Source organism: Giraffa tippelskirchi, chromosome 2 (genome assembly GCF_054371585.1).
Source record: "Giraffa tippelskirchi isolate mGirTip1 chromosome 2, T2T-mGirTip1v1.2.pri, whole genome shotgun sequence".
Classification (NCBI taxonomy): domain Eukaryota; kingdom Metazoa; phylum Chordata; class Mammalia; order Artiodactyla; family Giraffidae; genus Giraffa; species Giraffa tippelskirchi.
The window spans coordinates 28027641-28053255 of record NC_137276.1 but is presented as its reverse complement, the minus strand read 5'-3'; the positions used below and the strand labels follow the sequence as shown (position 1 = coordinate 28053255).

Sequence of the window (25615 nt, the reverse complement as noted above, 5' to 3'; positions counted from 1 at the left end):
GGTCAATAAAGGCTTACTACATAGTCTTAATTATTGTTTCTAAAATCAAGTAGATTTAGGAAGTAGGACTGAATATTACAGTGAAATGGGATTAAGAGGTCAGATCATTCCCCTGAGGAAAATGCAGAATTCTGGGCAGACAAAATTACTTGCAATACAACCCCCTGTCAGCGTTCTCTCAGCTTAATTTACTCAGAGGAAGTTTTGTTATGTCTAAACCTTGAACTTTCACCTCCTGGCCCACTGACACATCAACTTGGACCAAGAAATGGAGGGAAGAACTTGAGATCTTTATCAGGTGCAAGAAAGTTTACAAATTTATGTATCAAGCTTAGATCTTTGTCTCCCTAGAAAGAACTTTTTCTTTGAACAAGGGCACCCTTTAATTGAACATTAAATTCATTGGGATTGCTTTACCAATCTCAAGAAGAAACATGGTTTCTTAGGCCAGGGAAGAAATACAACTTATTCTCTGAGGAGGAAGCACATCAAACAGGATCTATCTCTTATCTTAAACATGAAAACCTATCACTGGCTCAGAAACATGCCCATTTTGATGATACTCACCCAGTACTGCACATACTAACGGACGGCAGGGAAGGTTCTTGTCTGCTGCCTTCTTCCTGTGCCTCATAGGCTTCACACAAATAAGAAATGAGATTATAAGACATCTGAACTAACATCCAATGGTTCACCATCATTTTTTTTTCACGCAAATAAAATCACTACTACTAGGAATTCCCTGGTGATCCAGTGATTAGGACTCTGCGCTTCCAATGCTGGGGGCCCAGGTTCAAACCCTGGTCAGGGAACTAGGATCCCACAAAATGCATGGCCTGGCCAAAAGAAGAAACAACAATAATAAAATAAAACCACTACTACAGAGAAGCTACCTTTTCTTTCTCTTTCAAGTGGTGGGCGTTGGGTGAGGCAGGGAGGACATGTAAGTGCTTCTCAGTTATCAGTGCAGGCCTGGGACAAAAACACAGTTCACAGCAAGACCACAGCCCCACAGGGCACTGAAGCGTACTAAAAGGGGAAAGCTATTGTTTTTACTTTGACTTTATCTATACAAGTGACATTACTGACAACAAAAGAGATACACTAGCATTTTTCTTTGATAAAATAATAAGAAAAAAGGAGAATGTGGCTGTGTAGAGGCAGCAACAGTAGCAGTTCAAGAAAAAATAAGGAAAGTTTTTTTTAAAGGAAGTTTTAAATATAAACCTCAAGGTGATATTTCTGAACATATCTCCAAGTTTTAGGAAACTCCTTGATCCTTCATACTCTATTTCCCCACCTCTCAGAGGAATAAATCTAATAAGCAGGATCTAGCATCACGCAATCAAAGATCATAGTATATTCTGAAAACAAAAGGCTTAGGCCCGTCTGCTTGTTGAAATCTACATTACTGATACATTCAATGTCAAGATATACCTTTTTGGGGTTTTTTGTTTGTTTGCTTATTTTTAGTTTGTTTGTTTTTGGCCATGCTTCGTGGCATGTGGGATCTTAGTTCCCTGACCAGGAATCAAACCCATGCCTCCTGCAGTGGAAGTGCAGAATCTTAACCATTGGACCACCAGAGAAGTCCCCTGATACATTCTATAATAATATTACTGCCATGGGTATGCAACTGTGGATCTTTCCACCCTCTATTGAGTAGGTAACACCTCCGAGACACACACAAAAAATTCCAACAACAAGCATGTGTCTTCTGAACAGCAGTTAAGCAAGAGCCCTTTAGCATAAATTTCCACCCACATCTGTTCTAGCAGGATCAATGTCATCTTCTCCAATCCTGCAAACATAAAAAAATTCCTGTAAGAAAAAAAAAGAAGTAAAAGTCATACCTACCATTCTATGTAAGTTTACTCGAAAATTCATGTTGTCATCATGCAAAAACGCATTGGCATATTGATCCTAATAAAAATAAAAACACAGATAAGGAGGGAATGAGAGCTATAAACTCCCTTTATAATCTATCTATATCTATACTCTTATTAAAGTCCAAGGATTTACAGGACTTAAAAGAACTCCTTTCAAGGACTAGTTAGAGAGCTAATGGGAGAAGACTACAGCCTTTATGTCAAGCCCTACTTAAGTCATGAGGTTTCACTTAGGTGTAACTTCCCAGTAAGTCTCTAACTGGCCAAAAATCTCTAAGCGAATTACAAACAATAAAAATTAAGGCACAGGCACTTGAGACAAATGCTGAGAGGAATCTGTTTTCCTATTCTCTCTTCCTTCCCATCTGCCCGAGGACCCTACTCTGTTTGTGATAGCCTGAAGGTTTTCATAGGGACCGCAGGTTATGCAGGCTACACATGAGGATCTGCAATTAAGAAAGGTCTGCACTCCGCTGGGAATGGGCTTGGCACAACAAGAGAAAACTGCTTACTCGGGCAGCATGGCAAGACCCTGTATATCCCTGGCTTTGCTGAAGACTGATAGAAAATCAAAAACCTCTCACCATGAGTCAGTAATAAGCATCCCCTGGCTCTTTCCCAACACCTTTTCTGAAGACCTGACATGCCTACAAACTCCAATTCCTAGGTACTGCTACAATTTGTGAAAAACAACTTCTTTAATGATTTTCTTAGAAAGATTTTTGAAAAGCAATTACACCAGGCCCACTGCTAATAAGCAGCTCTTCTATAGCTACTCCTAACCTGGTGAAAAGTAGGTCAACTTTCCACAGCAAACATAAAAATGGAAAGAGTGAGGGAGATCTCTGCTCCACATGGACCACACCTTAACCATCTTTTTTTGGAGAGAAAAGATCCGAATAAGGAATAAGTGAAGGAGGAGGTTGAAACTACAAATTCAGGTCTAAATTGCCTCAATTTCTGCCAGACCTCTGTTGCCAACAAGATTTAAGGTGAGTTCAGGCCTAATTAATCCAACCAAAAGTGACTCTTTCCAAAGCCCAAGTTGCATCTCTTCTTTATTTACCCTCTGCTTCTTGTTCTTCGTCAAACTACAATCAATCCACTTTACTCAGTTTCCAATGCCCATCCCTCAGCTTTTCTCTCCACCTCTCCCCACAGAAACCTGAGCTCCTTTTTTCATTTTGCTAAATGCACAAGATTCAACATAAATAGTTTTAAAGGAGCAGGACTGTTTTTTTCTGAAGAGGTATAAGTCTCTTTAGAGTTCCAAACTCTTGAGAACTAGAATCTTCCAGTTCTCAATTACAGCAGTTATCATAAGAACTCATTATGAAGTCATGCAGTAAATACTAACTGACCCTCTACTATGTGCCAGACACTGAGAAAACATTGGTGAAGAAGACAAAGGACCTACTGGTGCTTACATTCTAGTGGAGGAGGTAATATAAAGGGGGAAGATTTTCTCTCCCAAACTTTATGTAACTAAAAGTCAAGAGACAGGAACTGGAGAGAAGGGTAGAAAAGAGAGCATTCTGTAAGAGATTAGCTAATACCAGAAGGCTGGTGAGACCTACCTCTGCAATACATGTAAGGATAATCAGACAGAGTTTGCCACTGTGAAGCCGGTGCTCATCTGAAAAGAAAAAATAAATCCTTCTCTCTAAATCATCCAGACCATGTTTCTATAGAGAATAAAGATGTGTATCATCAAAAAGAACATTCACACTTTCTTTCCCCACAAAATTCATGAACGAAAATCAAGGTTTTACTAAAGTAATGCTTGCCTTTCTTCTAGACAAAAGAATTCCCCCATAAGATTTTTTTCTTAAGTGTTCTGGTAGTATGACAGACAGCTAAACATCTTCCTGAGAACCATTCAATTATTGTAATAGTCCCTAATACTGTGGCCCATATCAGGGCCATGCCCTTTGTTTCCGTATCAGCCTTTTGCTTCTGAATAGTCAGATCCATTCCTTTTCCAACTCCACCTCAATCACTAGTTAAAGCACTACCTTTACTCATCTACCACAAAATCTAAAAAATGTTTGTAACTGTTCATAGCAAACTGGCAGTGGAACCAGAAAGAAATTAACTGGAAACTAGGGTCCAGCTCACGCTTCTCCTTACACTGTGAACATTACTTACAACCAGGAAAGTTGGGAACTCTTGATCATTTTTCTTCCTGCCAAAGCTACTCACTCTACAAATATTTATTCATTACCAACTATGTGGTAAGCAGGGCTTCCCTGGTGGCTCAGTAAAGAATGTGCCTGTCAATGCAGAAGACGTGGGTTCCATCCCTGGCTCGGGAATATTCCCTGGAGGAGGAAATGGCAACCCGCTCCAGTATTCTTGCCTGGAAAATTTCATTGACAGAGGAGCTTGGAGGACTACAGTCCATAAGGGTAACAAAGAGTCGGACATGACTGAGCATACACAGATGTGGCACAGTATTGGACTAAAGAAAGGTCTGTGGCCTCCCAGAACTCACATTCTAGTTACTAAAAAAAAAGCAACTTCAGTAGCAGGGCTCTAAGCCCACACAAAGGACCCAGAAAGAGCTAACCCATCACTGCCAATTACCAGAACCATCAAAACTTTTTTGCCTTCCAGGATGTTTGTGGGTGAGGTGGTGAAGTGGAGGTAAAAAGAGGATTATACCAGCATATCCAAAACAGAAATAAGGCTTACGTTGTTTCAAATTAACTTTGACAGGACCCAGACTAAAGTCCACTCTGGAGAGATCTACTAACAGATTACAGTGCTGTGAAAGTTAGCTAATAGTACTTATCCTGACATTAACCTGTTACTTCCTCAAAGATGAAACCTATAAACCAAAACCTGACAGTTAGAAGGCATAAGGAGAGTCGTAGTCAAAGAAATACATTTACCTCTCCTTAACGATAGGCAGTGCAAAAGAGTAATGACGATGATCCTATCTGACATTTCGGTAGCTTACAGCAGAGCCCCTAAGCAGCCAGAAAAGAAATGCCTTGCTGACGCAACACCAGATTTGTGAGACTCTTCTACCTACCCCTGGCCGCAGAGTTCCTCTGGTACTATCCTTCCCTTTACCCAAATTTGTGAGACTCTTCTACCTACTCCTGGTCACAGAGTTCTCTGGCACTATCCTTCCCTTTCCCCAAAAGCTGATAAGCAACTCTTGCAGAAAAGCCTGCAGCTATCTCTTCACTTTAAAAAAACTGTTCCTGATTACAAAAATAAGGCATATTTCATTATTATTCATTTTTAAAATTCATAAGAGCCCAAAAAAACAAGAACAATAAAAAATAAGTTTAATCATACCAAACATCATAAATGCTGGTCAATCAACTTTAGGCTATGTATGCATAGATATATATTTCTAGTATTTTTATCTCATGCCTATCTTAAAGATTGAGCAGATACTCCCTCAGGGTGACAATACCCAAGACAGAATAACCTCAGGGAAAAAAAAAAGACTTTGAAACCACAGCCAAACCAAGGTGATAATAAACACAAAATTCTGAATCAGAGAGAGGAGAGGAATAGCTGGGGAAGGGACACATACGTAGCTTCAACAGCATTAATAATTTCTTAAGTTGAGTGATAAGTTCACATACATTCATTTTATTATTATACCTTTTAACCTATGCTATTTATTATGCTTATTATAAACTTTATAATCTAATAGTAATAAATATTTAAAGTATTTTTATAGGCAGCAAATGATATATAATAAAGAAGACAAAACAGTACTAGGGGGAGGGGAAGGAGGAGCAGAGCCAAGAAAAAGTTGCTTCTATTGCCACTAAAAACATAATGAGATCCTGTTAGCCAGGTCAGGGTCATAATCAACAGGAAGGGGAGCTGCGCCAAAGAAGCCACACAGGTATCGTTTTGAAATTAACTCTTCATCATACTTAACCATATTTAGGCTGCCATATCCTACCATATTAAGGCTTCCTTTTAGCAAAGATCTAACCCAGCCAGAATTTACAGAAACAGCCTGAGACCACTCATGCTGCAATTAATCTACCCTCAATTTTGCCTTCTATTTATTTTATGGATGGCACAGTGACCAGTACAATGAGGATTATATAACCATTAAAGCTAAAAGTGAGTTTCAAGGGCCTCAATTCACTGTGTTATATCAAGCAAAGCTAGAAATTTATTTTCAGGGTCACATCTATGCAGTTTTTTGCTTTCTGTGGTTGCTGCAGTATTTCCAGAAAAAGGGAAAGGTTACCAGTTTCCAAAAAGGAGAAGCAATGGCCTCAGGAAACACTGATGTATGAATAACAATGGGATTGTACTTAGTGCCACTTAAAAATAGTTAAAATGGTACATTTTACATTATGTATATTTTACAATAGATATATATACTAGAAATAAATAAAATTGTAAACACTCATATAGATCCAGTTTAAAGAAAAAACTAGGCTTAAAAAAAACACTTTGAGATATATACTGAACAGAATTTGCTGGATTTCTTCCCAATTTCTTCTTCTAGCCCAACTATTCCACTACCCTATCACCAGTTAAAAGATCATAGAAAAATCATCAACAGAGGAAGAATGGGAAAACTGGACAGAATAACACCAGGCTTTTCTAATATCTATTTCTCTCCCACTTCCATTCTGCATTTCAGAGATGAGGACTAACACTTCTATTTTAAGTGTGAAAGAACACAGTCCCTCTGAATCTCACCTCTTCCTACTTTACTCTGCACAACAGTCCCAATTCTCACTATGAGCTGATGTTTTCAGTTCTTGCCCTCAAAAGGGAATTCCCTGAAACATGCTAATCCCCTGAAACATGCTAATCCCCTCACTTCCCACACATAAGAGTTTGCATCTACTTACCAAAATCTGTTAAGAAGACTTGCTAGTTTTTGTAGAGATCAATTTATTTTCTCTGTTCTATTTTGGAGCACTCCCGCTCCAGGTTTTCCCAACACCATTTAATTGCCATCTGGCAGTGAGAAATTTTCCAGTAATCAGGACCATCACTTTGCAAGGAGGTCCCAATGGGTCATCTCGTCAAAGCTTACAAGTATTAATGCTGCTCCTTGGTCAAGCTAAGCAGCTACCTACCACCTCCTGCTTCCTGAGCCCTCAAAGGAGAATGCCTTACCTTTGGTGTCTTGCATGACAATCGAACTATACTTTAAGAAGGTTATCAGTAGATTACTAGTCTGTACATCTGCATCCAGTGGGAGTTCCACAGAACTTATAACTGGAATAGAACAGACAAAATGCATTCAGCCTGTAACATATTCCATTTAACACTTCTACCTATACAGACAACTTGCCCGCAGGCAAGGAAATCACAAAAGAATCTTTCTCCAAAACAGAGGAAAGACTGAGTGCTTATAACACTGTTATCTAGTTTTCCTAGGCCTCTAGAGCTCTTCCCATCCCCAAGATTAAGCCCAAAGTCCTTCTCTCCTATCTAAGAATGCCTGTCTAAAGGAAGAGTGCTTTTCTCCCAACGTTCTAAGAAGGGTATTTTGATTCCACTTTCTAGTTCCAAGCAAACCAAAAGGGTTCAAGGCCCTTCTAAAAAGCACTTTAATTTGTACCTAAGTGAAAGAGCTGTATTGAATATAAATGAGCCTTGCTTTGATGAGTCTACTGCTTAAAATAAATGACAATTCATTCCTAATATGGAAAAATCTTGCTCAATTTTGAGAATAAGCCTTTAGGATGGAAACACGCAAGATGGAAGGGAAAAAAGTTAAGGCAGAAATACATTCAAATTCTACTTCTTAATCCCTTCCCCACAAAAGGGAACCTGGAAAGGAATACCAGACTGAAAACAAGTGGACCTTACCAACTGAGAACAGAGTTTTATATACATAGTTGCTTGCTGGAGAAACTACCCTTGCTCACATTCTCTGTGCCACAGTACCAATGAACAACAAGGGACCAGACTAGGGCTGACCCACACAGGATAGTCTTAATACAGATCCCCAAGTTTCTAATACTTTAAATGAAATTTAGACATCTTGTTAAGTACTTTTACACTGTCTAAGACAAAATATACAAAAAAAGGAAACTCATGATTGCCTAGAAAAACTAGAGGATCTATAGCTTTCTGTCAGATTTTCACCTATGAAGACTCAGCTGAGTTTGGGATATTATTCATAACATGTATTCTTAACCATAATGAATCCCTCTGAAGTTATTATGATGTATGCTGAGAACATTTATTAACAATGGGAAACATTTGCATATTAGGGATCCATAATACATAGCAAGCACAGCAAAAAGCTTTATGAGAAGAAATTAGCATACCCAACCCTTGGCCGTTTTCCCACAGTTCAGCCCCCAAGAACTAATAAAAGACAAATATATTTTTATGTTGAAATACTAATGTATCTTAATTCATGTTATGGATTAATGACCTGAGACTGTCATTTCAAACTACAGCCTGTTCTGAAGCTCAGAGCCCATAATCCTTCCTTTGTCCAATACAAAGAAGCATTGGTCTGGTTAAGTGGGACTTTTTTCCCCCACTCAAACACAGAGATAACTAGAAAACTGTCTTACATAATACGTAGAAATATAGAAGTATATGTATTTTTAGTTTACAAGAAAATCCTCCCATACCAAGGCTGAGTTGTCAAATGTCAAGTCAGAACTGAGAACAAATGTTATAGCTAAACTGCTGACTTTTAAAAAATAATGGCAACAGTGACATCACTTTAAATATAACTAGGCCACTGAGCACCAGTCACATTAAAAACCAATTAAAAAAACAAAGCTTGAGGATAGGGTTATAAGACTTAGGACCGCTATAAAAAGGAAATGAGTTAGGAGAGAAGAAAAAGAAAAACAAAATAGAAGCAATATCAATAGAATAAAATCCCTCACAAATTAAAATCTGCTTCCTAAGAGTTATTCCTTGATCGCTGTCTTCGTAATTCTTCCCAGCAGCTTTTATCAAGGGAGATAGTCATTTGAAAGTGGGCTGACTCCAATCTTCCCACTAGAAAAAGTAAAACCTCACTGGTTGTAGATAAGTAAGCACAAATCAAGTTGCATAATCAAGTATGTGGGTGGAAGTGTTCACAATGAACAGTTTGAAAGGAGGTTCTCTGAAGCATCCAAACTCCAACATCACATGAACTCAGATATACAGATATAGACAAAGATATATATGTGTGTGTGTGTATATAGATAATACCTATGCAAACCCAAATGTGCGCACATGCATGCACACACACACAAGCCTTTTGATATCTATGGTAACCAGGAAGGATTCATCGTTAAAGAGAAAAAACAGTATTTCTGCTGGAATATTATTTGGTGACCAGAATAAGCAGAGAACAAGCAGGCATTCCTACTACATGTTCCTTCTCATTAAGATACAGATGTGCCCTGCTTTTCAAAAGCTCATTTTACAAAAGCCACTTCGCCTCCACAAAAAAAACTACCTTAGTACTTGTTTTCATTAATGCAAAGTCTAAAGATGGTTTTCACTTTTCAGAAAAAGAGCAGGGACTTCCCTGGTGGTCCAGCGGGTAAGACTGTGCTCTCAATGCAGGGGGCCCAGGTTCGATTACTGGTCAGGGAACTAGATCCCATACGCAACAAATAAAGAGTTCACATGCTGCAACAAAGACCTGGTGCAGCCAAAATAAATAAATGTTAAAAAAAAAGAAAAAAGGCAAAATGGGGAGGGGCAGAATAGGCATAGGGAATTAACAGGTACATACCACTATATAAACTAAATAAGCTACAAGGATATATCGCATATCACAGAGACTATAGCCTATATTTTATAGTATTTGTTGTTTAGTTACTCAATAGTGCCCGACTCTTTGTGACCCCACGGACTGTTGCCTATCCAGGGTCCTCTGCCCATGGGATTCTCTAGGCAAGATTACTGGAGTGGGTTGCCATTTTCTTCTCCAATAATAACTATAAATGGAGTAGAATCTTTAAAATTGTGAACCACTATGCTGTATACCTGTAACTTATATAATATTGTAAATCAACTATACCACAATTTTTTAATTAATTAAATTTTTTAAAAAAGACAAGTGAGGGAATTCCCTGAAGGTCTAGTGGTTAGGACTCTGGGCTTTCATAGCAGAGGGCCCAGGTTCAATCCCTGGTTGGGAACTAAGATCTCACAAGCCATGTGGCCAAAACAAAAGACAAGTGATAACAAGTATTAGTAAGGATGTGGAGAAAAGGGAACTCTTATGTACTGCTAATGGGACTGTAAATCAGTGTAACCACTAAGGAAAACTGTATAAAGGTTCCTCAAAAAATTAAAAACAGAACTACCATATGATCCAACAATCCCACTTGTAGGTATATATACAAAGGAAATGAAAATAGGATATCAAAGAGATATTTTCACTCCCATGTTCATTACAACATTAGTCACAGTAGCCAAGATACTACAAACACTATATAGCATCACTTACATGTGGAATCTTAAAAAAACAAGTCAAGCTCATAGAAAGAGAGAGTAGAAAAGTGGTTGTCAGGGGTTAGGGGATGGAGGAAATAGGGAGAGGTTGGTAAACGGACACACACTTTCAGATTAGTAAAATCTGAAGATCTAATGTAAAATATTACAATGGTGACCATGTCAATAATACTATGTTGCATAGCTGAATTTGCTAAGAGAGTGAAACTTAAATGTTCTCATCCCCTACAAAAAAGACAAAGAAAAATACGTGAGGTAACGGACGTGTTAATAGATAGGGGGAATTTTCTCACAATGTATATGCATATCAACTCACCTCAATAAAGCTGAAAAAAAAATTTTTAAGTATACACATTCAACTTTATTTTCTCAAATTCAGGCAAAGAAAAGTAGAAAAAAAAAATCCTACCACCTATCAACAATTAGAAATGAAAGTAACAATAAACAAGAGTGATGGGGTGAGAAGAAAGAAAGAAAAAAGGCAAAAAATGAAAACAGTGTTCAGCGTTTGTTTTGCAGCAAGTTGTAACAGAGGCATCAGCATCCCCACCAGTTAGAGTGATACCACTCAATTCCTTCCCCACAAACTATACACAGCATGTAAGAATCAAGCCACCGAGTTCTGAACTGCGTCTGTGAGCATCTGTGCTTTATCTAAATTTACTCTGTGCATCCATTAACAAGATGCATCCTAAGATATTTGCTTCTTTGCTTTTTACGCCATTTCAGCTTACACAAGGTTGTGTAGGAAAGCTGTGCTTTCAGAGAACTGGGGAAATCTGTATTTTGGAATTTGACTATCAATTGAAAACAGATCCAATTTGCTACCACAGACTTGAATATCAGTGGCAGTCATATTTTTGTACTAATACTGCTTGAAATGATAATGCCACAGGTGTTATATCAAAGTTTAAAGGAGAAACAGCAGAGCAAAGATGGTCATGTCAAATATAGACAGTAGAGGGGCACAATTTTTTTACCCAAAATGAGTTCAACATTTGAGGCAAAACATCAAGTATTAATGAAGAGTATTTTTAGGTTAAGTTATTCCCTCAAGCACACTCAGCTGACATTAGAACCAATTCAGGTTGATACAAAGTTTACTGTGCAAAATTCTTAATTTCTTTTCTAGTACCCTTTTCATATCTTCCAGTGATAAGATTTATAAAGTGGAATTTTTTTTGTTGTTATCTTTTAAAGGAGAAAAATCTTAAATACCCAGCAAATTCCCAATTATTACACACTTGTCATTTTCTAACTGGGTATACCTGGCAGACACATAACAGTGAGCAAATTCCAAGTTCACTTTCTCATTCATTTAGTCAACAAATATCTACTAAGCAGTAACCATGCCAGGCACTATGCTGGGCATTTAGTGGTGCACAAGACAGGCATGGTCCCAACCCTGATCCATGTCGTGGTTCTTAGTGTCAACACTCACTAACCTTGGGCAAACCTCATACTTCTCTGGCTTCAATTTCCTCATTTGTCAAATGATAACATGAGATGATTTTACCATTTTACATTTATTTCAGTGAGATGTTCATAAAATATCTCATCTGAGCCTCACAAGTACCCTGAGAGTTTGGCAGGACAGGCATCACTGATCTCTGAGGTCCCTTTTAAATCTAGCATTCCATGATTCTACAACCATTCCCTAAGGAGGACAAACTGGAGTTTCGTAGCTTCTTATACAGAGGAAAGCATTTGACTATCTTTTCCAAAGTTTTCTTTAGAGTTTCAGGAATCCTAAAGATAATTTCTTAAGCAAAAGAACTAACAATTATGCTTTTTGTCGGGGTGAAAAAAAACCCCAACTATACTCACCCCTAAAGATTCAAGATTGTATTAATCAAGAAAACAAAGGAGGTGATGGACTTACCATCAGAGCAGGGTGGCGTAGTCCCAAGTGGTGTGGCTGGGGTTGTTGGAGCAGGACTGACAGGGGTGGTCACCAAGCCCATTTCTGGATGACTCTGAAAGAGAACACAGATAAGGATAAGAAAAGAGAAGATCGTGGGTGTCCTCTGCTTAACCTTTCTGGTATTTCTGGCCTCATAGACAGAAAGCTCACTGAGGAGAGACTGCTTCTACATTTAGTTCCTATTAGTACCTGATTACTGTTGATGCTTGCTAAACTCTAATAAGAAGTTCTGCAGGCTAGTTTTCTTTAAGCAACTAAGTTCCCATTATGTAAGTTTTTCTACAGAACCATATGAATAAAAAACTGGGGTAAACAAATACACAGAAGTATTCCACACACAAAAAAGGGCACTTGCAGTCCTATCTGAACCTGAGAAGGGATCAACCCAAAATATATCTACAGACTATTCTGGTGATCACATAAGTCAACTAATAAGTGCAGGTTAGCCAATGGGATAACAGATACTATAAAAGGGGCTATGCAGAGGGCAGCCCTCCTTGTCCCACCACAAACAAGACTGTGTGGGGTAGGGAGACAGACACATAGGCAGAGACATCCACTAGGGACCAAAAGAGATGACTCCTCTTTCCCTTACCTTCCTTAGCCATCCTTGCCACATCAGCTCTTGAGAATCAGGCTGAGTGGTGGCTACTCCCTTCTCTCCCCCAATAGTTTTACCAGATTTTACCCTTCTCACTTTTTCCTTTAAAATCAATTACAGAATTTGGAGATATAACAAGGAACATCATGAGAATCATGGATAAAGCCTCATGTGATCAGTCGTGAAAAATGAGAACTGCTAAACTAGCAAACCAGACCCCCAAACCAGCACACTGCTTTTTGACCTTATTTTTTTTGTTGTTGAAACTCAGTGGCTCCCATACATAACTACCCTTTGAGAAAAAAGCATAAGCACACTTTCCCTTAAAAGAAAACTTCATACATAATTTAAACAGTCTGACTTTAAAAACACTTCATCAATTTTTAAAGACAGCTTTCATGGGCAGCACTTTCATGAGCAGAACTGAATTCTCAGCCTATTTTAGTTCCTTCTGTGCCAACAACTGAGGACATCCCTTAGGCAAGTGACCCAGCACTCAGGATTCTATGACTTCCTGCTTTCAATATCTGTTAACCATTTTTTTGGGGGGGTTAACAGCTAACCTTATGCTACACAGGATATTTTGTACTCTTCTTCTCTGGAAATGGACAAGATAATAACATAAGTGACGTGGCCTATTTTTTTTCTGGTCGTAATTCCACAGAGGTTTAGGAAGGAGAAAGCCTGTTAAAAAAATCCGTATGGGCAGAGGGATTTCTAGTGAGCAAAATGAAATAATCTCAACTCATTTGGGTTAGCAGAATCAGTCAACTGGTCAAGACCATTAACTTGGCATGTTACCAGTTCCATTTCAGCACCAGATGGAACCATACATATTTGAGGAGAGCATAAAGCAAAGGCAACTGATGCAACTCTTTATTTACTAACCACGGCTCACCAGTGCAAAGTAGGGTTTACATGAGCACAGCCAGACAGGCTTTTCAATGGAGTGAATCTGTATGAAAGTCAGGGAGAAAAAGAACTGAAGTTTTTAATATAACCAACCTGGGCTAACACTGTGATAAAGTTGCGATTTAAATGAACAGCTTCGTAAAGCGCCAGAAGGATGGCCTCGTTGGTTCTAAAGAAAAACAGAGCAAATTGGAGAGTCTCTTATAATGAAGAAGGTAAAAGAGTACAACCATCAAGATAAGATTTCACCCCAACTCCTCATTATAAATCCTTTGAGTTACTAATGCTCCATTATTTCCTTTTCGGGCTTATATAAAGGAAATACAGTCAGCGCTTTAATTCCTTAGATCTGTTCTTACTTACTTCACTATTTCCCCCTCTCACTTTTTCATCCCAATCCAGTTAAGTCCTTAACTGGCTCAGACACCAAGCCCTCTTTATTTCCTTCCAGAGATACCCTGGGAACAGTTTTACAACTTCTTAGAGCTCAATACATGCAAGTTCCATTGTTATTTAAAACTCAAGAAACATCTGACAGATCAAAAAAAAGTTTGAATCTGCAGAGGTGAAGTTTCACACTTTCATATCCAGTAAGAGAGTTCACACTAAAATTCATGTCATCGCACAAGAACGTCAGGCACTTACTGTACTGAGATTTTCTCATGGGCATCTGCTATGAACATGCTGCCCACCTGTGGAAGAAAAGGGGAATTGCAGAATTATAGCAGGGAAACGTGAGAGGAGCTCTGGGCCTACAAAGCCTTTAATCAGTGAAAAAAACAAGCTGCAGCATGAGGGAACCCTGGCCCACCAGTCACACACAACAAAACCAGTTCACTTTGAAGATCTTAAAAGAATCGTAAGTAATGAAACTCCCCTAAACTGTCTTTGCTTAAAGGGACTTAAAAAAAAACATCCCAGTACTTTTGTCCAGGTCTCCTTCTTAATGTGTTAGTTCAGTAACCACTGACAACAAGTAACTGATAACTTAAACATCCTCATCACTTTGCCTTTGTCCTGGAAGTTGCTTGTCTGAAATCAAACTAACTCACAAAGAGCATTACAGAAAGCAGGCTGTTCATCCAGCACAAAGTTGTCTTTGGGGGAATATTTGGGTTTCAGATCAGAACTATTAAATCAGTGGTCAGCAACCTTTTTAGAATCAGTGACTAGTTTCGTGGAAGACAATTTTTCCATAGACCAGGCGATAGGGGGATGATTTCAGGATGATTCAAGTGCATTACATTTATTGTGCACTCTTTCTATTATTATTGTATCAGCTCCACCTCAGATTATTAGGCATTAGATCCCAGAGGCTGGGGACCCCTGGTCTAAATGAAACCTACTGTACATCTTTCACATCATGAAATCTTTTGTTTGCGTCCCAGGCAGGGCAGTTGAATGAGCAAATGGAATAGGTTGCCTCCAATATATGGGACATCAGAGGCACTGAGATAGATGTCCATCCTTCTAAAACTGCCTTTTCCACCTATTTATTGATGCCCAAATCCATGCAGCCAGAGCTCCATTTATTTGGTACAAAGCTTTTTCTTCTTGGCTAAAAGGCAAAGGTCCCTGGAAGCAATATGATTATATCTCATGCATCTAATCAAATACTGATACAGCCCTCACATTGTTTTGACATCTGAGGGACTACCCATTTGTGCTTCAGAATTAAAGAGCTTATCATGTCCTTTCCTTGAAAGTAGGTTCTGAGAATGAAAAAGGCAGACTGCAGGGGAAAAGTTGCCTTTTATGGGGTGGGGGTGGGGTGGCGCCTGTTGTTCCTTACAATGAACTCAAAATCTGTCTTGCCCTAGGGCTGATTACTTGATTACTAATACTCAAGAACACAGACTTTCTGAATCTGTCCAAATTCTGAGACCTTAGATTTACCTCTTAAAAATTAGTCCCAGATTATCTGGCCTAAAATGCCTATCATGTTAAGGCTGAGGTATCTTGCTCAAGAGTCTTGCAAACTGAACCAGTAATTTTCCCAAACCATGGACCCCTCAGCCCAGATCCTAAACCTTTAGATGAGTGGCTCGGATCACTGCACCAATCCTTCAACTCCAGGACCAGCTACAAATGATGAAGGGGTCACAGCAGACAGCCAAGGATCACTTATGGTTGGACTCAGATCTTAAACCCTCTATGCTGTGTTCCATACCCATCCTCAAACAGAGCCAACTGTCTTTTTTTTTCTGGTTCTTTTTTTTCAGAGCCATTTCTTCAGGAAGCAAAAGTCTAGCTTAATATGAACCTTTTTTTTTTTTTGGTAGCCTTAAAAAAATTGAATTAATTTGAAAAAAAAAAAAAAAGCCCCAGAGAAATCAGAGCTCTTCTTTGCCCTGCCTCACTTGGGTTTGGAAATCACTAGAAAAGATACAGCTCTCCAAAAAATCTGCTATGAGCAGCCTCTCTCCCCTCATCATGCCATTATCTCAAATACCTAAACTTCTGAGTCCAGACTTGTCTACCCCTATAGATCTCATATATTTTTGAGCAGGGGAGGAAAAAGAAGACAAGTAGGACTTACCATATTTGTTAAAGCAGAGAAAAAACCGCTCTGGTGTTCTTCTTCCTTGTCTTTATATTGCCTGAACAAAAATAACTAAATTCAACTTTAGTGTTATTTATCACATATGTCTTTGTCCTTGGCATACTAGGTAATCAGGGCAGCTCACTGGCAGAATTCACTGACTCCAGAAAACAAAAACGTTCTAACAACCGAGCCTCTGCAGTTTGCCTTGCAAGCTAAGAGGCACCCATCTGCTCTTGAGGTAGCATACACCAAAATGCCCAGCTACTTCAGGAGAGACTTAGAAAGCAAGCTGCAAAAGTGTGAAATGCTCTAACATATGGCTGATCCAGTTATTTCCCAAACAGACTATTACTTGAAAAGTGTGACAGTAAAATTAAGGTTGTAACAGTGAAAATCTTGTTTGTTTTTGAAGGAAAAGGAGGGGAATCTGTGAGCTCAACTATTTGTGGAGATGGGACAGATTTGAAATACCAACACCCAATTGTACGTGAGGAAAGTATGGAAAGGAGTAAGAAAGATCCTGCCTGGCCCTTGCCAGGATTAGATACAATTCTGGTTTCCATTCACTGAATACCAAATCCTCCCCATCCACAACAAGGGTGGGGGGAAAGCAAGTATCGAAGAAAAGAGCCCCCAGAATAGACAGGACTCTGAGAAACTGCAGTTGATTGCTGATAAAAAAGAAATATCTGTCAAACGAGAATTCAGCACTATCTCTTTTCTTCCTTTTTATAAGCATACCAAAAAAGCAGCACTTCACAACCTTTTTTTACACAGAAACGGTATTTAAATGATACCCTGAGCTAAATGGAATAGCCTGCCTGTGGCTGGAAAATTTGTTAAAATGCGCTGCAATAAAATGTCAAAGGATGCAAAAGAATGTTTAATGTTAAGAGTTACTTAAACAAAAGATGGACACTAATGTGGTGGCTACTTTTCCCCTAGTGTTAGAAGCAACTCATGCTAAAGCCATCAAGTCAAGCTAGAGCAAATGCATCTGCCAGCAGCTATACCTCTGAATACTCTTCTAGAATAGGTAAGGGATGTTCACCCAAGAACTCTTAACAAACCTGTTCCTGACTCAACCAGTTCAAATGAAACTGAATTCAGATGGACTTACCTGTTGTACTCAGATAAAGCTTGAGCAATCACAAGCCCCATTCCCTAAAGAGAAAAAAGACAGCACAGGTGAAATAAGGGCCTGGTAGTGATGCTATGACTAGACCACGGAAAACACTAATGCCAGTCCAAACCCAGCAAGTTTTACCTGAAAGTAGGCAACAAGGACAGAAATTCTGAGAGACTTGTTGAAGGATGAAAAGGAACTTCTCTGGAAAGATTTTTCTGATCTAATTACATTACTTAATGTTTCTAGATACAATTAAAATAGAATAGCAAGAGATGAAACAGACCAGCCCAGACCATCGACAATTTCATTGGGGTCATTTTCACCTCAAAAGAGAAGACTAAGTTAGAATCTTTAAGAAAAAAGCTCTCAGATGTCTCTAAAATCAACCCACAATAAAAGTGACAATGAGTCCCACCTTAAATGAAGGTACATACAGCCAAGCCACTCTCCTTCAGACCACAGGAAACCAGTAGTATAACACAAAGAACCATCCAATAAATATTAAAGCAACTTATCAACCTTCCCCCTAGAACCTGCTAAGCATATCACAAAGATCGATTAAGGCCACAAGAATGAATCATGTGTGCTTTTTTTCTCTTCATAAGAGAAATTAGAAGAACGAAGAGGGCAGACAGAAAGAGAATAAAACCAGACACCTGGTCATCTTCTTCCTCCCTATATTGAGAGATCAAGTTTTATTTTCCAAACCTCCAAGGATATATGTACCAGATATTATATCATCCTCCACAGTTCAGCTTCACCAACTCAGGCTGTAAATATAATCTGACTAGTTCTACAAGAAATCCCCCAACATTTAGTCATCTAAGCCTTTTTTTTTAATTTCAGTTTTATTGAGGTATAACTGTAAGATATTTAAAGTGTACATCACAGTGATTTGACATACCATCTAAATCTTAACTCTTAGAAATTTCACTTCTTGACTCTGTAGGATAATCAAGCTCAGCATACTAGAACATGAAGTATAACTGACCATTTCATCATAATTAGCAAGCAAATATCCCCTCAAACCTTCCTTCCATGATGAGGAAATAGAAAACCGTAGATAGTAGCACTGATGCTCTAAAAAGAAATACCTATTCCCTGTTTATAGCCAGAAGAAATTAACACAATAGTTTTCTACTCTCCTTTCTAAATATCCTCTTAAAGTAAGGCCAACAAAGGCAAGTAATTAAAACACAAGAATCCAAATACTCACATTGAGTGTGGCTTCATCATCCACAATAGACAGCTTCACAATGTAAGGATTCACAGACTGTTAAACAAAAGAAGAGACTCCAGGTAAGTGTGACCTAGTTAAGAACCTATTAGTTATTTAACAAAGTGTTAACAAAAACCCTTCCACGACGCTCTCTCTCGAATGATATTCCTAATACCTATGCCCAACTATCTTGCCAGTTGACTTCCTTCATTTCCAGTAAATCTCTCAGTGTGCATGGGCATTCGCCAAGCATGCAGAGACAGACAGACAGACACACACACACAGACACACCCCAAGCATGTGTATGTTTACATGCGCACACACACACACACACACAATCCTATTCTACCTGCATTTTCCTCTAGGCTGAATCAGCTCAGGCCTATGTCTGCCTCTTCTCTCATGTTTCCCTCTTCTTTCTAGAAGTAAGTGAACACTCCACAACACTCACTTTGTCCAATCCTGACAATAATTTACTGAGTCCATAGGGACAGCTGTCATTTGGGGGGCATAAAAACTCCCCTGACATAAGGCACAAATTTATTAAGTTGCTAACTTACATTCTCATTCCAAAGGCTCCCTAACCATTTCACAAACTCTATCCAAGGACTGATTCACCCACCCGTAAAACAAAGCCACCTTGGGGGTGGAAAGTGGCAGCTGCTTAACAGCCAGAGAGGCCATTTATGGATCCAATATCCAAATAACACTGCAGGGGAACTGAAAAGAAAGATGTAATTACCCAAACTACAATCTGGTTAGGACACTGGGATTTAATGACTGTCCCATCACTTAAAGCACTAGAAGATTTCTTGAGTTTTTCCAGATTAAATCTCAGCTGGGTAGCATATGGAAATGGACATATATTTAAACTCATTAAGCAACTGGGCCATCTCCTACTGGTGGGATGAGAACCAATGACCTGCTCACCTTGAAAATATCCCCCACGTGGTATGTGAGGAAAGACCCTCTACAGCTCAGGCACGAATTCTAACCCAAGAGAAGCTAGAACAATAGTTCTTAGATTAACAGCTTTTACAGCAACCAAGAAAACACATTACTGAGAAACTTGGAAATCCAACTAAAAAGCTAATGCTCATCTCCTCAGACTTTATTAATCAAGTTCCTGAGGTCATCTTTCTAATGTCAGTTGGGAATAGAGAAAGAGAAGCTTTGCTTTTTTTAACAGCCAAATGTTTATAAGGTTTTCTATAACCCAATTCAAGGAGGTAAAACCCACTCCATTCATTACTTGATCTAACAGATAAAGGCTCTCAATGCTTCTTCCTCTAACAACAATGCTGATTCGAGGGACTTCAGATAAGATTCAAAGCAAGCAGATTCTTGGAAATGAAAATCAGCAGTGGGCTGACCTGGAGATGCCATAACAATGAGATCAACAGTAGAAGAAGCAGGCCACTGTCTCTTGCCACAATTTTTGAAACTCCTACTTACCTTCCCAAAAGTAGACTGTCTCAGGTACTAATAAGGACCACCTGATTACCAAGAACAACCATTGCATTGGCAACTGTTCAGGAAAAGAGTCAACGTGGCTACAATCAAGGGTTTAAGTTCCAGCTCCTCCACTTATTAATTGTGATGAGGTAGGCACATTAATAAACCTAAGCTCAATTTTTTTCATCTGTAGAGTAGGGAATAATATTTCCTTCCTTGGGGCTGCTATGAAATTTAAATCAAGTTAAATCCTCAGCACAGTATCTGGCATATAATAAGGGCTCAATTATTGGTAGCTATATTTTTTTCTCCTGACATTTTTATCACATTCAAAACAAGCTCTGTAAGGAAAAAAGAGAGAGAAGAACTTAAAACCAGACATAATAAACAATTTTGTAACATCTAGGAAACATCATGTTCAGGGCAGCAGTTGGGGGCTGAGTCACTTCATTTCAGAAGACTTAGCCAATCCAGAAGGCCAAGATCTTAAAGCTGTGAAAATTTCTATCCCAGCAGACACTGATTTTCCTTAACACTATATACCTATTCTGCTGGTCATGTTTTAAAACTCAAGACAATCTACTTTTCATCAGCAAGTCAGAATTACAAACTTCACAGAATCACTCTAAGAGTCCAGCATTTATTTGATCTAAACCATATTTAACAAATTTCATTGCTCTTCCCTTGATCTTTCCCCTCCTCCCCGGCGTCTTCTAATCTCTTGAGATTAAATGACTAAAATGAAGTGAGGAAGAACTACTTTCATTCCTTAAGTTCAACACCTAATTTGCCGGAGCCTCTCTGGCATCCTTTGCACCTTTCTGGAAAGGTTACGACTTACCCCATTGGTCATGGGACCAAATGTGGTGGTAACTAAAATGTTGTTCTCCCAAACACACCCTCTTGTATTTTGCATAAAACTTCTCCAGCTTTCGGTTTTGCTGTGTTCATCTGGAAATTCCTCACACTCCTGTCAAAAACGTTCCTGCTCCATGGTCACCAGGTTTCCTTAATGGTTTCTGGTGAGTGACTTATATCAAAAGCTGCAAAGCCCAGATAAATTATGCCTACCAGCTTGCCCTCGCCTACTATATTAATTCTTCTGGGGTTTCTGACAGACCAGAGATGCATACCTCACTCTAGAAATATGATTTTCTCCAGCTCCATGGCCATGTCCAATTTTTCAGGCTGACATTTCAGAAAGTCTTACTGGGCTGAACCAGGGTTCTGTTCACATTCAGAGAAGCCAAGCCACTGTCTCAGAGTGGCCTGCATCCAGCAGAATGTTCTGAACATATTCATTACTGATGATGGTGCTTTAATATCACACATAACTCAACTCTCTTTAACTACCTTCAGCATTTTTCCTCAGCTATTTTTCTTGCTGTTGTAATAAGACCCCAGAGGCAATTACACATGACAGAGATCAAAATGGCTACCGTGCTGGCCTTTCCAGATCACCAGCAAAACAGGTGTTGGTGATAAATTACTTATTTATTAGTAGCTCCATACACCATTCATCAGTTCCTCTGAGACAAAGAAAACAATCAGCTCCTGAGGTTTATAACACATTAACATTGCTCCATGTATTCCAGTCCCTCTTTAAGTATTCCTTTCTCACAGAATCCCTTCTTTCATATCCCTCTTTGTAAGAATAAGCTCCATACTTATGTTACCCATTACTTATAACATGGCTAGTAATCATATCAAAAATCACTAAGTGAAGGTCCAGAAGCTCAAAAACGAAAATAGTCCCTCCAGTTGGCCCATTTGTCACAGTATTGCTACTTATTACATGAAGAAAGTCAAGTTGCTTCAATGTAGCTTCTGATTTCTGGCTTCAGTAAAGTAGTCCTCCTCTCCAGGACCCAGTACCAAGTACTCCCTGCTCCTGCAAAGCAACCCCCAATGAGGTTCTGGCCTTCTCTAAGTGGTCCCCTTTCTTTTCAGAGTATTCTCCCTTTTGAGGGGAATCAAGTAGATGACCAACCCAAGTATAAATCTTTGAGTTCAGCTCTTCATCTCAAAACCTGTAAATCTGTCCCTAATTCAAAGGCAAAAAGAACTCTAGAATTAATATGGATAAGGCTCTGTCTTCAACTTCCATCAAAATCAAAAAGAGTCCCCAGACCAACAGTGATATTTATACAAGTAGACTGAGTGCATTATGGAAAACTAATACATAAGTCGAATGTTTCAAAATAGATGCATTAGGTCAGTGGTCTGCAATCCCGAGCATCACACTCAATGCTGCTGCTGCTGCTAAGTCGCTTCAGTCGTGTCCAACTCTGTGCGACCCCATAGACGCAGCCCACCAGGCTCCCCCGTCCCTGGGATTCTCCAGGCAAGAACACTGGAGTGGGTTGCCATTTCCTTCTCCAGTGCATGAAAGGGAAAAGTGAAAGTGAAGTTGCTCAGTCCTGTCTGACTCTTTGCGACCCCACGGACTGCAGCCTACCAGGCTTCTCCGTCCATGGGATTTTCCAGGCAAGAGTACTGGAGTGGGTTGCCATTGCTTTCTCCTCACATTCAATAGGAGATCTTTAAAAACAGATACCCAGGTCCCATCCCCTAAGAGACTCTGATTTGGTGTGCAGAGTAAGGCCCCGGACTCCCCTGGTGGACCAGTGGTCAAGACTCTGCACTTCCACTGGGTGGGAGCACGGGTTGGATCCCTGCTCGGGGAACTAAGCTCCTGACCCCACACAGTGTGGCTGAACAAATAAATAAACAAAGAGTATGAACCAGAAATATCTCCTTTTTAAAAAAAATTCCTGGTGATTCTAATGATAAGCTGGGTTTAGGAACCACTACATTAAGAAAGATTTACTCACTTTATTAGAAGTTACACCACAGGATTCCTTTAAACAGCTATAACCTCTACCCCAGGAGTCTAACATAGGACTTTTAGAATTTAATTTATCAAAATGAATCTATATGCCATTTACCAAGAAAATGTCTTCTACATTAAACAAAATTACTAGGAGTGGTCACATTTAGGAAGATTATAGAAAAACAGCAGCTGTCCATTAAGAGACTCACCTACCTCATATTTTCTGTAGTTCACTAGCAAAGCCAAGAGGACGACAGCATCATACCCATGTTCCCTACGACTCGGCGGGTGGGAGAGTATCTGCAACCAGAACCACCAACAGTGAGAGTGCTTGAGAAGGCAATTTATCCAAAAAAGAAAAAGGTAACAAGGGAACTGACCTACCTGTAAAATTGCTTCAAATATGCTGTTGATCATTACATATTCCAAGATAGTGTTCTGGCTGATGTTATCTGTCACCTGAATACAGTAAAAGGCTATTTAAAGTCTATACTAAGACACTGATATCTCAGGCATATCTCCTCACCTACTATCTAAGACAAACAGAAATGTTAAAACATTCTACTAAATACTTAGTAGATCTTTCATAAGCATCCCCAAAGCCACCAGAGCCTGAAGAAACAAGACATTAGAAGGATAACAAATTAGCAAATTAAAACTTCCTAAATTTTTGACCTTTTCATTGTTTGTCTTACACCCTCACACAGGCATTTGCCTAAGTTTCTTGGATTTCATTCCCCAAATGCACAGGAAGTACTTTATGATCCTGAAGTCTTCAACAGATTGCAGGGAAAGGAAACCACCTGTAATTAATGAATAACATCCTAGAAGGTACAGTCCAGCTTCCAGGTACAAAATCAAGGTCAGAACAAATAAAAATATTCAGAATCACAAAAATTATTTCCAAATGAGACCTGATGAGAAGGGCAAAATCTGACAATACAGAAGAGAGCACTTCTCCAGGACTGGTACAGGTTAAAAATGTCATCAGTTTCTCCAACGAGCAACTTTTAGGAAGCAGAAGTCCATACAACTAACTTCTTTCTACACAAACACAGCAGAGTGATGTAAAGGCCCAGTAAAGATTTTTCTCTTTTCCTTTCAAACTATGGGCTCAAGAGTTCAAATTTGCCCCTGCTGTCGATTCATACCCTTGACAAAGAAACATATAGATGGGTCACTTACTGTCACTAAGCAGAGGAGAAGTTTCAGACATAAGCTCTTCAGACTTTCAGAACCTTCTGCACAAAGCAATGAATCCAAACTCTCCATGAGATTCTGAGAAAGAGACCCATTAAGTATTAAAACATAACAAATAACATTTCCACTGTGTCTTTGCCATACTCTGGGTTATGGTACACAGGGTAAAGTGAGTAATGTTAAATGAAGCAACCATATCATTGCCTGAGGCCTAGGCCTTGCACAATTAGATGAAGAAAAGGAAGACTTCTAAGTCTAGCTATTTTGAGGAAAATGCTTTAGTACAACTGCACAGAATAATAAAGAATTCACTATTCTACCAAATGAATGCTTGCAGCCTATCACCCTCATATAAACCTTTAGATAAGAATGAAGTAGGGACATCCCTGGTGGTCCAGTGGTTAAGACTCTGGACTTCTGATGCAGGGGGCACAGGTTCGATCCCTGTTAGGGGACCTGGGACCCCACACGCTTTGAGGCTTTGCCAAGAAAATAATAAATAAATAAATCTTTAAAAAAAAAAAAAGAATGAAGTAAATTCTTCAAAGATTAATACTGATTAAATAATACATTTACAAATTAAAAACAATGAATAATAACCTAAATAAAATTCAGTTCAGTTCAGTTCAGTCGCTCAGTCGTGTCTGACTCTTTGCGACCCCATGAATTGCAGCACGCCAGGCCTCTCTGTCCATCACCAACTCCCGGAGTCCACCCAAACCCATGTCCATTGAGTTGGTGATGCCATCCAACCATCTCATCCTCTGTCGTCCCCTTCTTCTCCTGCCCACAATCCTACCCAGCATTAGGGTCTTTTCCAATGAGTCAACCCTTCGCATGAGGTGCCCAAAGTATTGGAGTTTCAGCTTCAACATCAGTCCTTCCAATGAACACCCAGGATTGATCTCTTTTAGGATGGATTGATTGGATCTCCTTGCAGTCCAAGGGACTCTCAAGAGTCTTCTCCAACACCACAGTTCAAAAGCATCAATTCTTCGGCGCTCAGCTTTCTTCACCGTCCAACTCTCACATCCATACATAACCACTGGAAAAACCATAGCCTTGACTAGACGGACTTTTGTTGGCAAAGTAATGTCTCTACTTTTCAATATGCTATCTAGGTTGGCCATAACCTTCCTTCCAAGGAGGAAGCGTCTTTTAATTTCATGGCTGCAATCACCATCAGCAGTGATTTTGGAGCCCAAAAAAATAAAGTCTGACACTGTTTCCACTGTTTCCCCATCTATTTCCCATGAAGTGATGGGACCAGATGCCATGATCTTAGTTTTCTGAGTGTTGAGCTTTAAGCCAACTTTTTCACTCTCCTCTTTCACCTTCATCAAGAGGCTCTTTAGTTCTTCTTCACTTTCTGCCATAAGGGTGGTGTCATCCGCATATCTGAGGTTATTGATATTTCTCCTGGCAATCTTGATTCCAGCTTGTGTTTCTTCCAGCCCAGCATTTCTCATGATGTACTC

The 25615-nt window shown here is 39.3% G+C and overlaps 1 protein-coding gene across 50 annotated transcripts in view; it reads right to left on the bottom strand.

Moving 5' to 3' along the window:
- The window catches only part of ARMH3 (armadillo like helical domain containing 3), a 185580-nt gene that overhangs the window by 135573 nt on the left and 24392 nt on the right, over nt 1-25615 (bottom strand). For 34 of the 50 annotated variants that reach the window (XM_081546409.1, XM_081546534.1, XM_081546305.1 and 31 more), the window contains 13 exons: nt 24123-24215; nt 23322-23396; nt 23151-23237; nt 18647-18703; nt 17422-17465; nt 16296-16356; nt 14402-14448; nt 13850-13925; nt 12202-12295; nt 7008-7109; nt 3467-3525; nt 1858-1923; nt 568-637 (listed from right to left, as the gene is read on the bottom strand). In XM_081546409.1, coding sequence (XP_081402535.1) covers nt 568-637; nt 1858-1923; nt 3467-3525; nt 7008-7109; nt 12202-12295; nt 13850-13925; nt 14402-14448; nt 16296-16356; nt 17422-17465; nt 18647-18703; nt 23151-23237; nt 23322-23396; nt 24123-24215 — 931 coding nt within the window. Of the gene's footprint in view, nt 1-567; nt 638-1857; nt 1924-3466; nt 3526-7007; nt 7110-12201; nt 12296-13849; nt 13926-14401; nt 14449-16295; nt 16371-17421; nt 17466-18628; nt 18704-23150; nt 23238-23321; nt 23397-24122; nt 24216-25615 lie in introns of all 50 variants that reach the window. The other 16 variants (XM_081546540.1, XM_081546491.1, XM_081546539.1 and 13 more) reach the window with 2 other exon arrangements.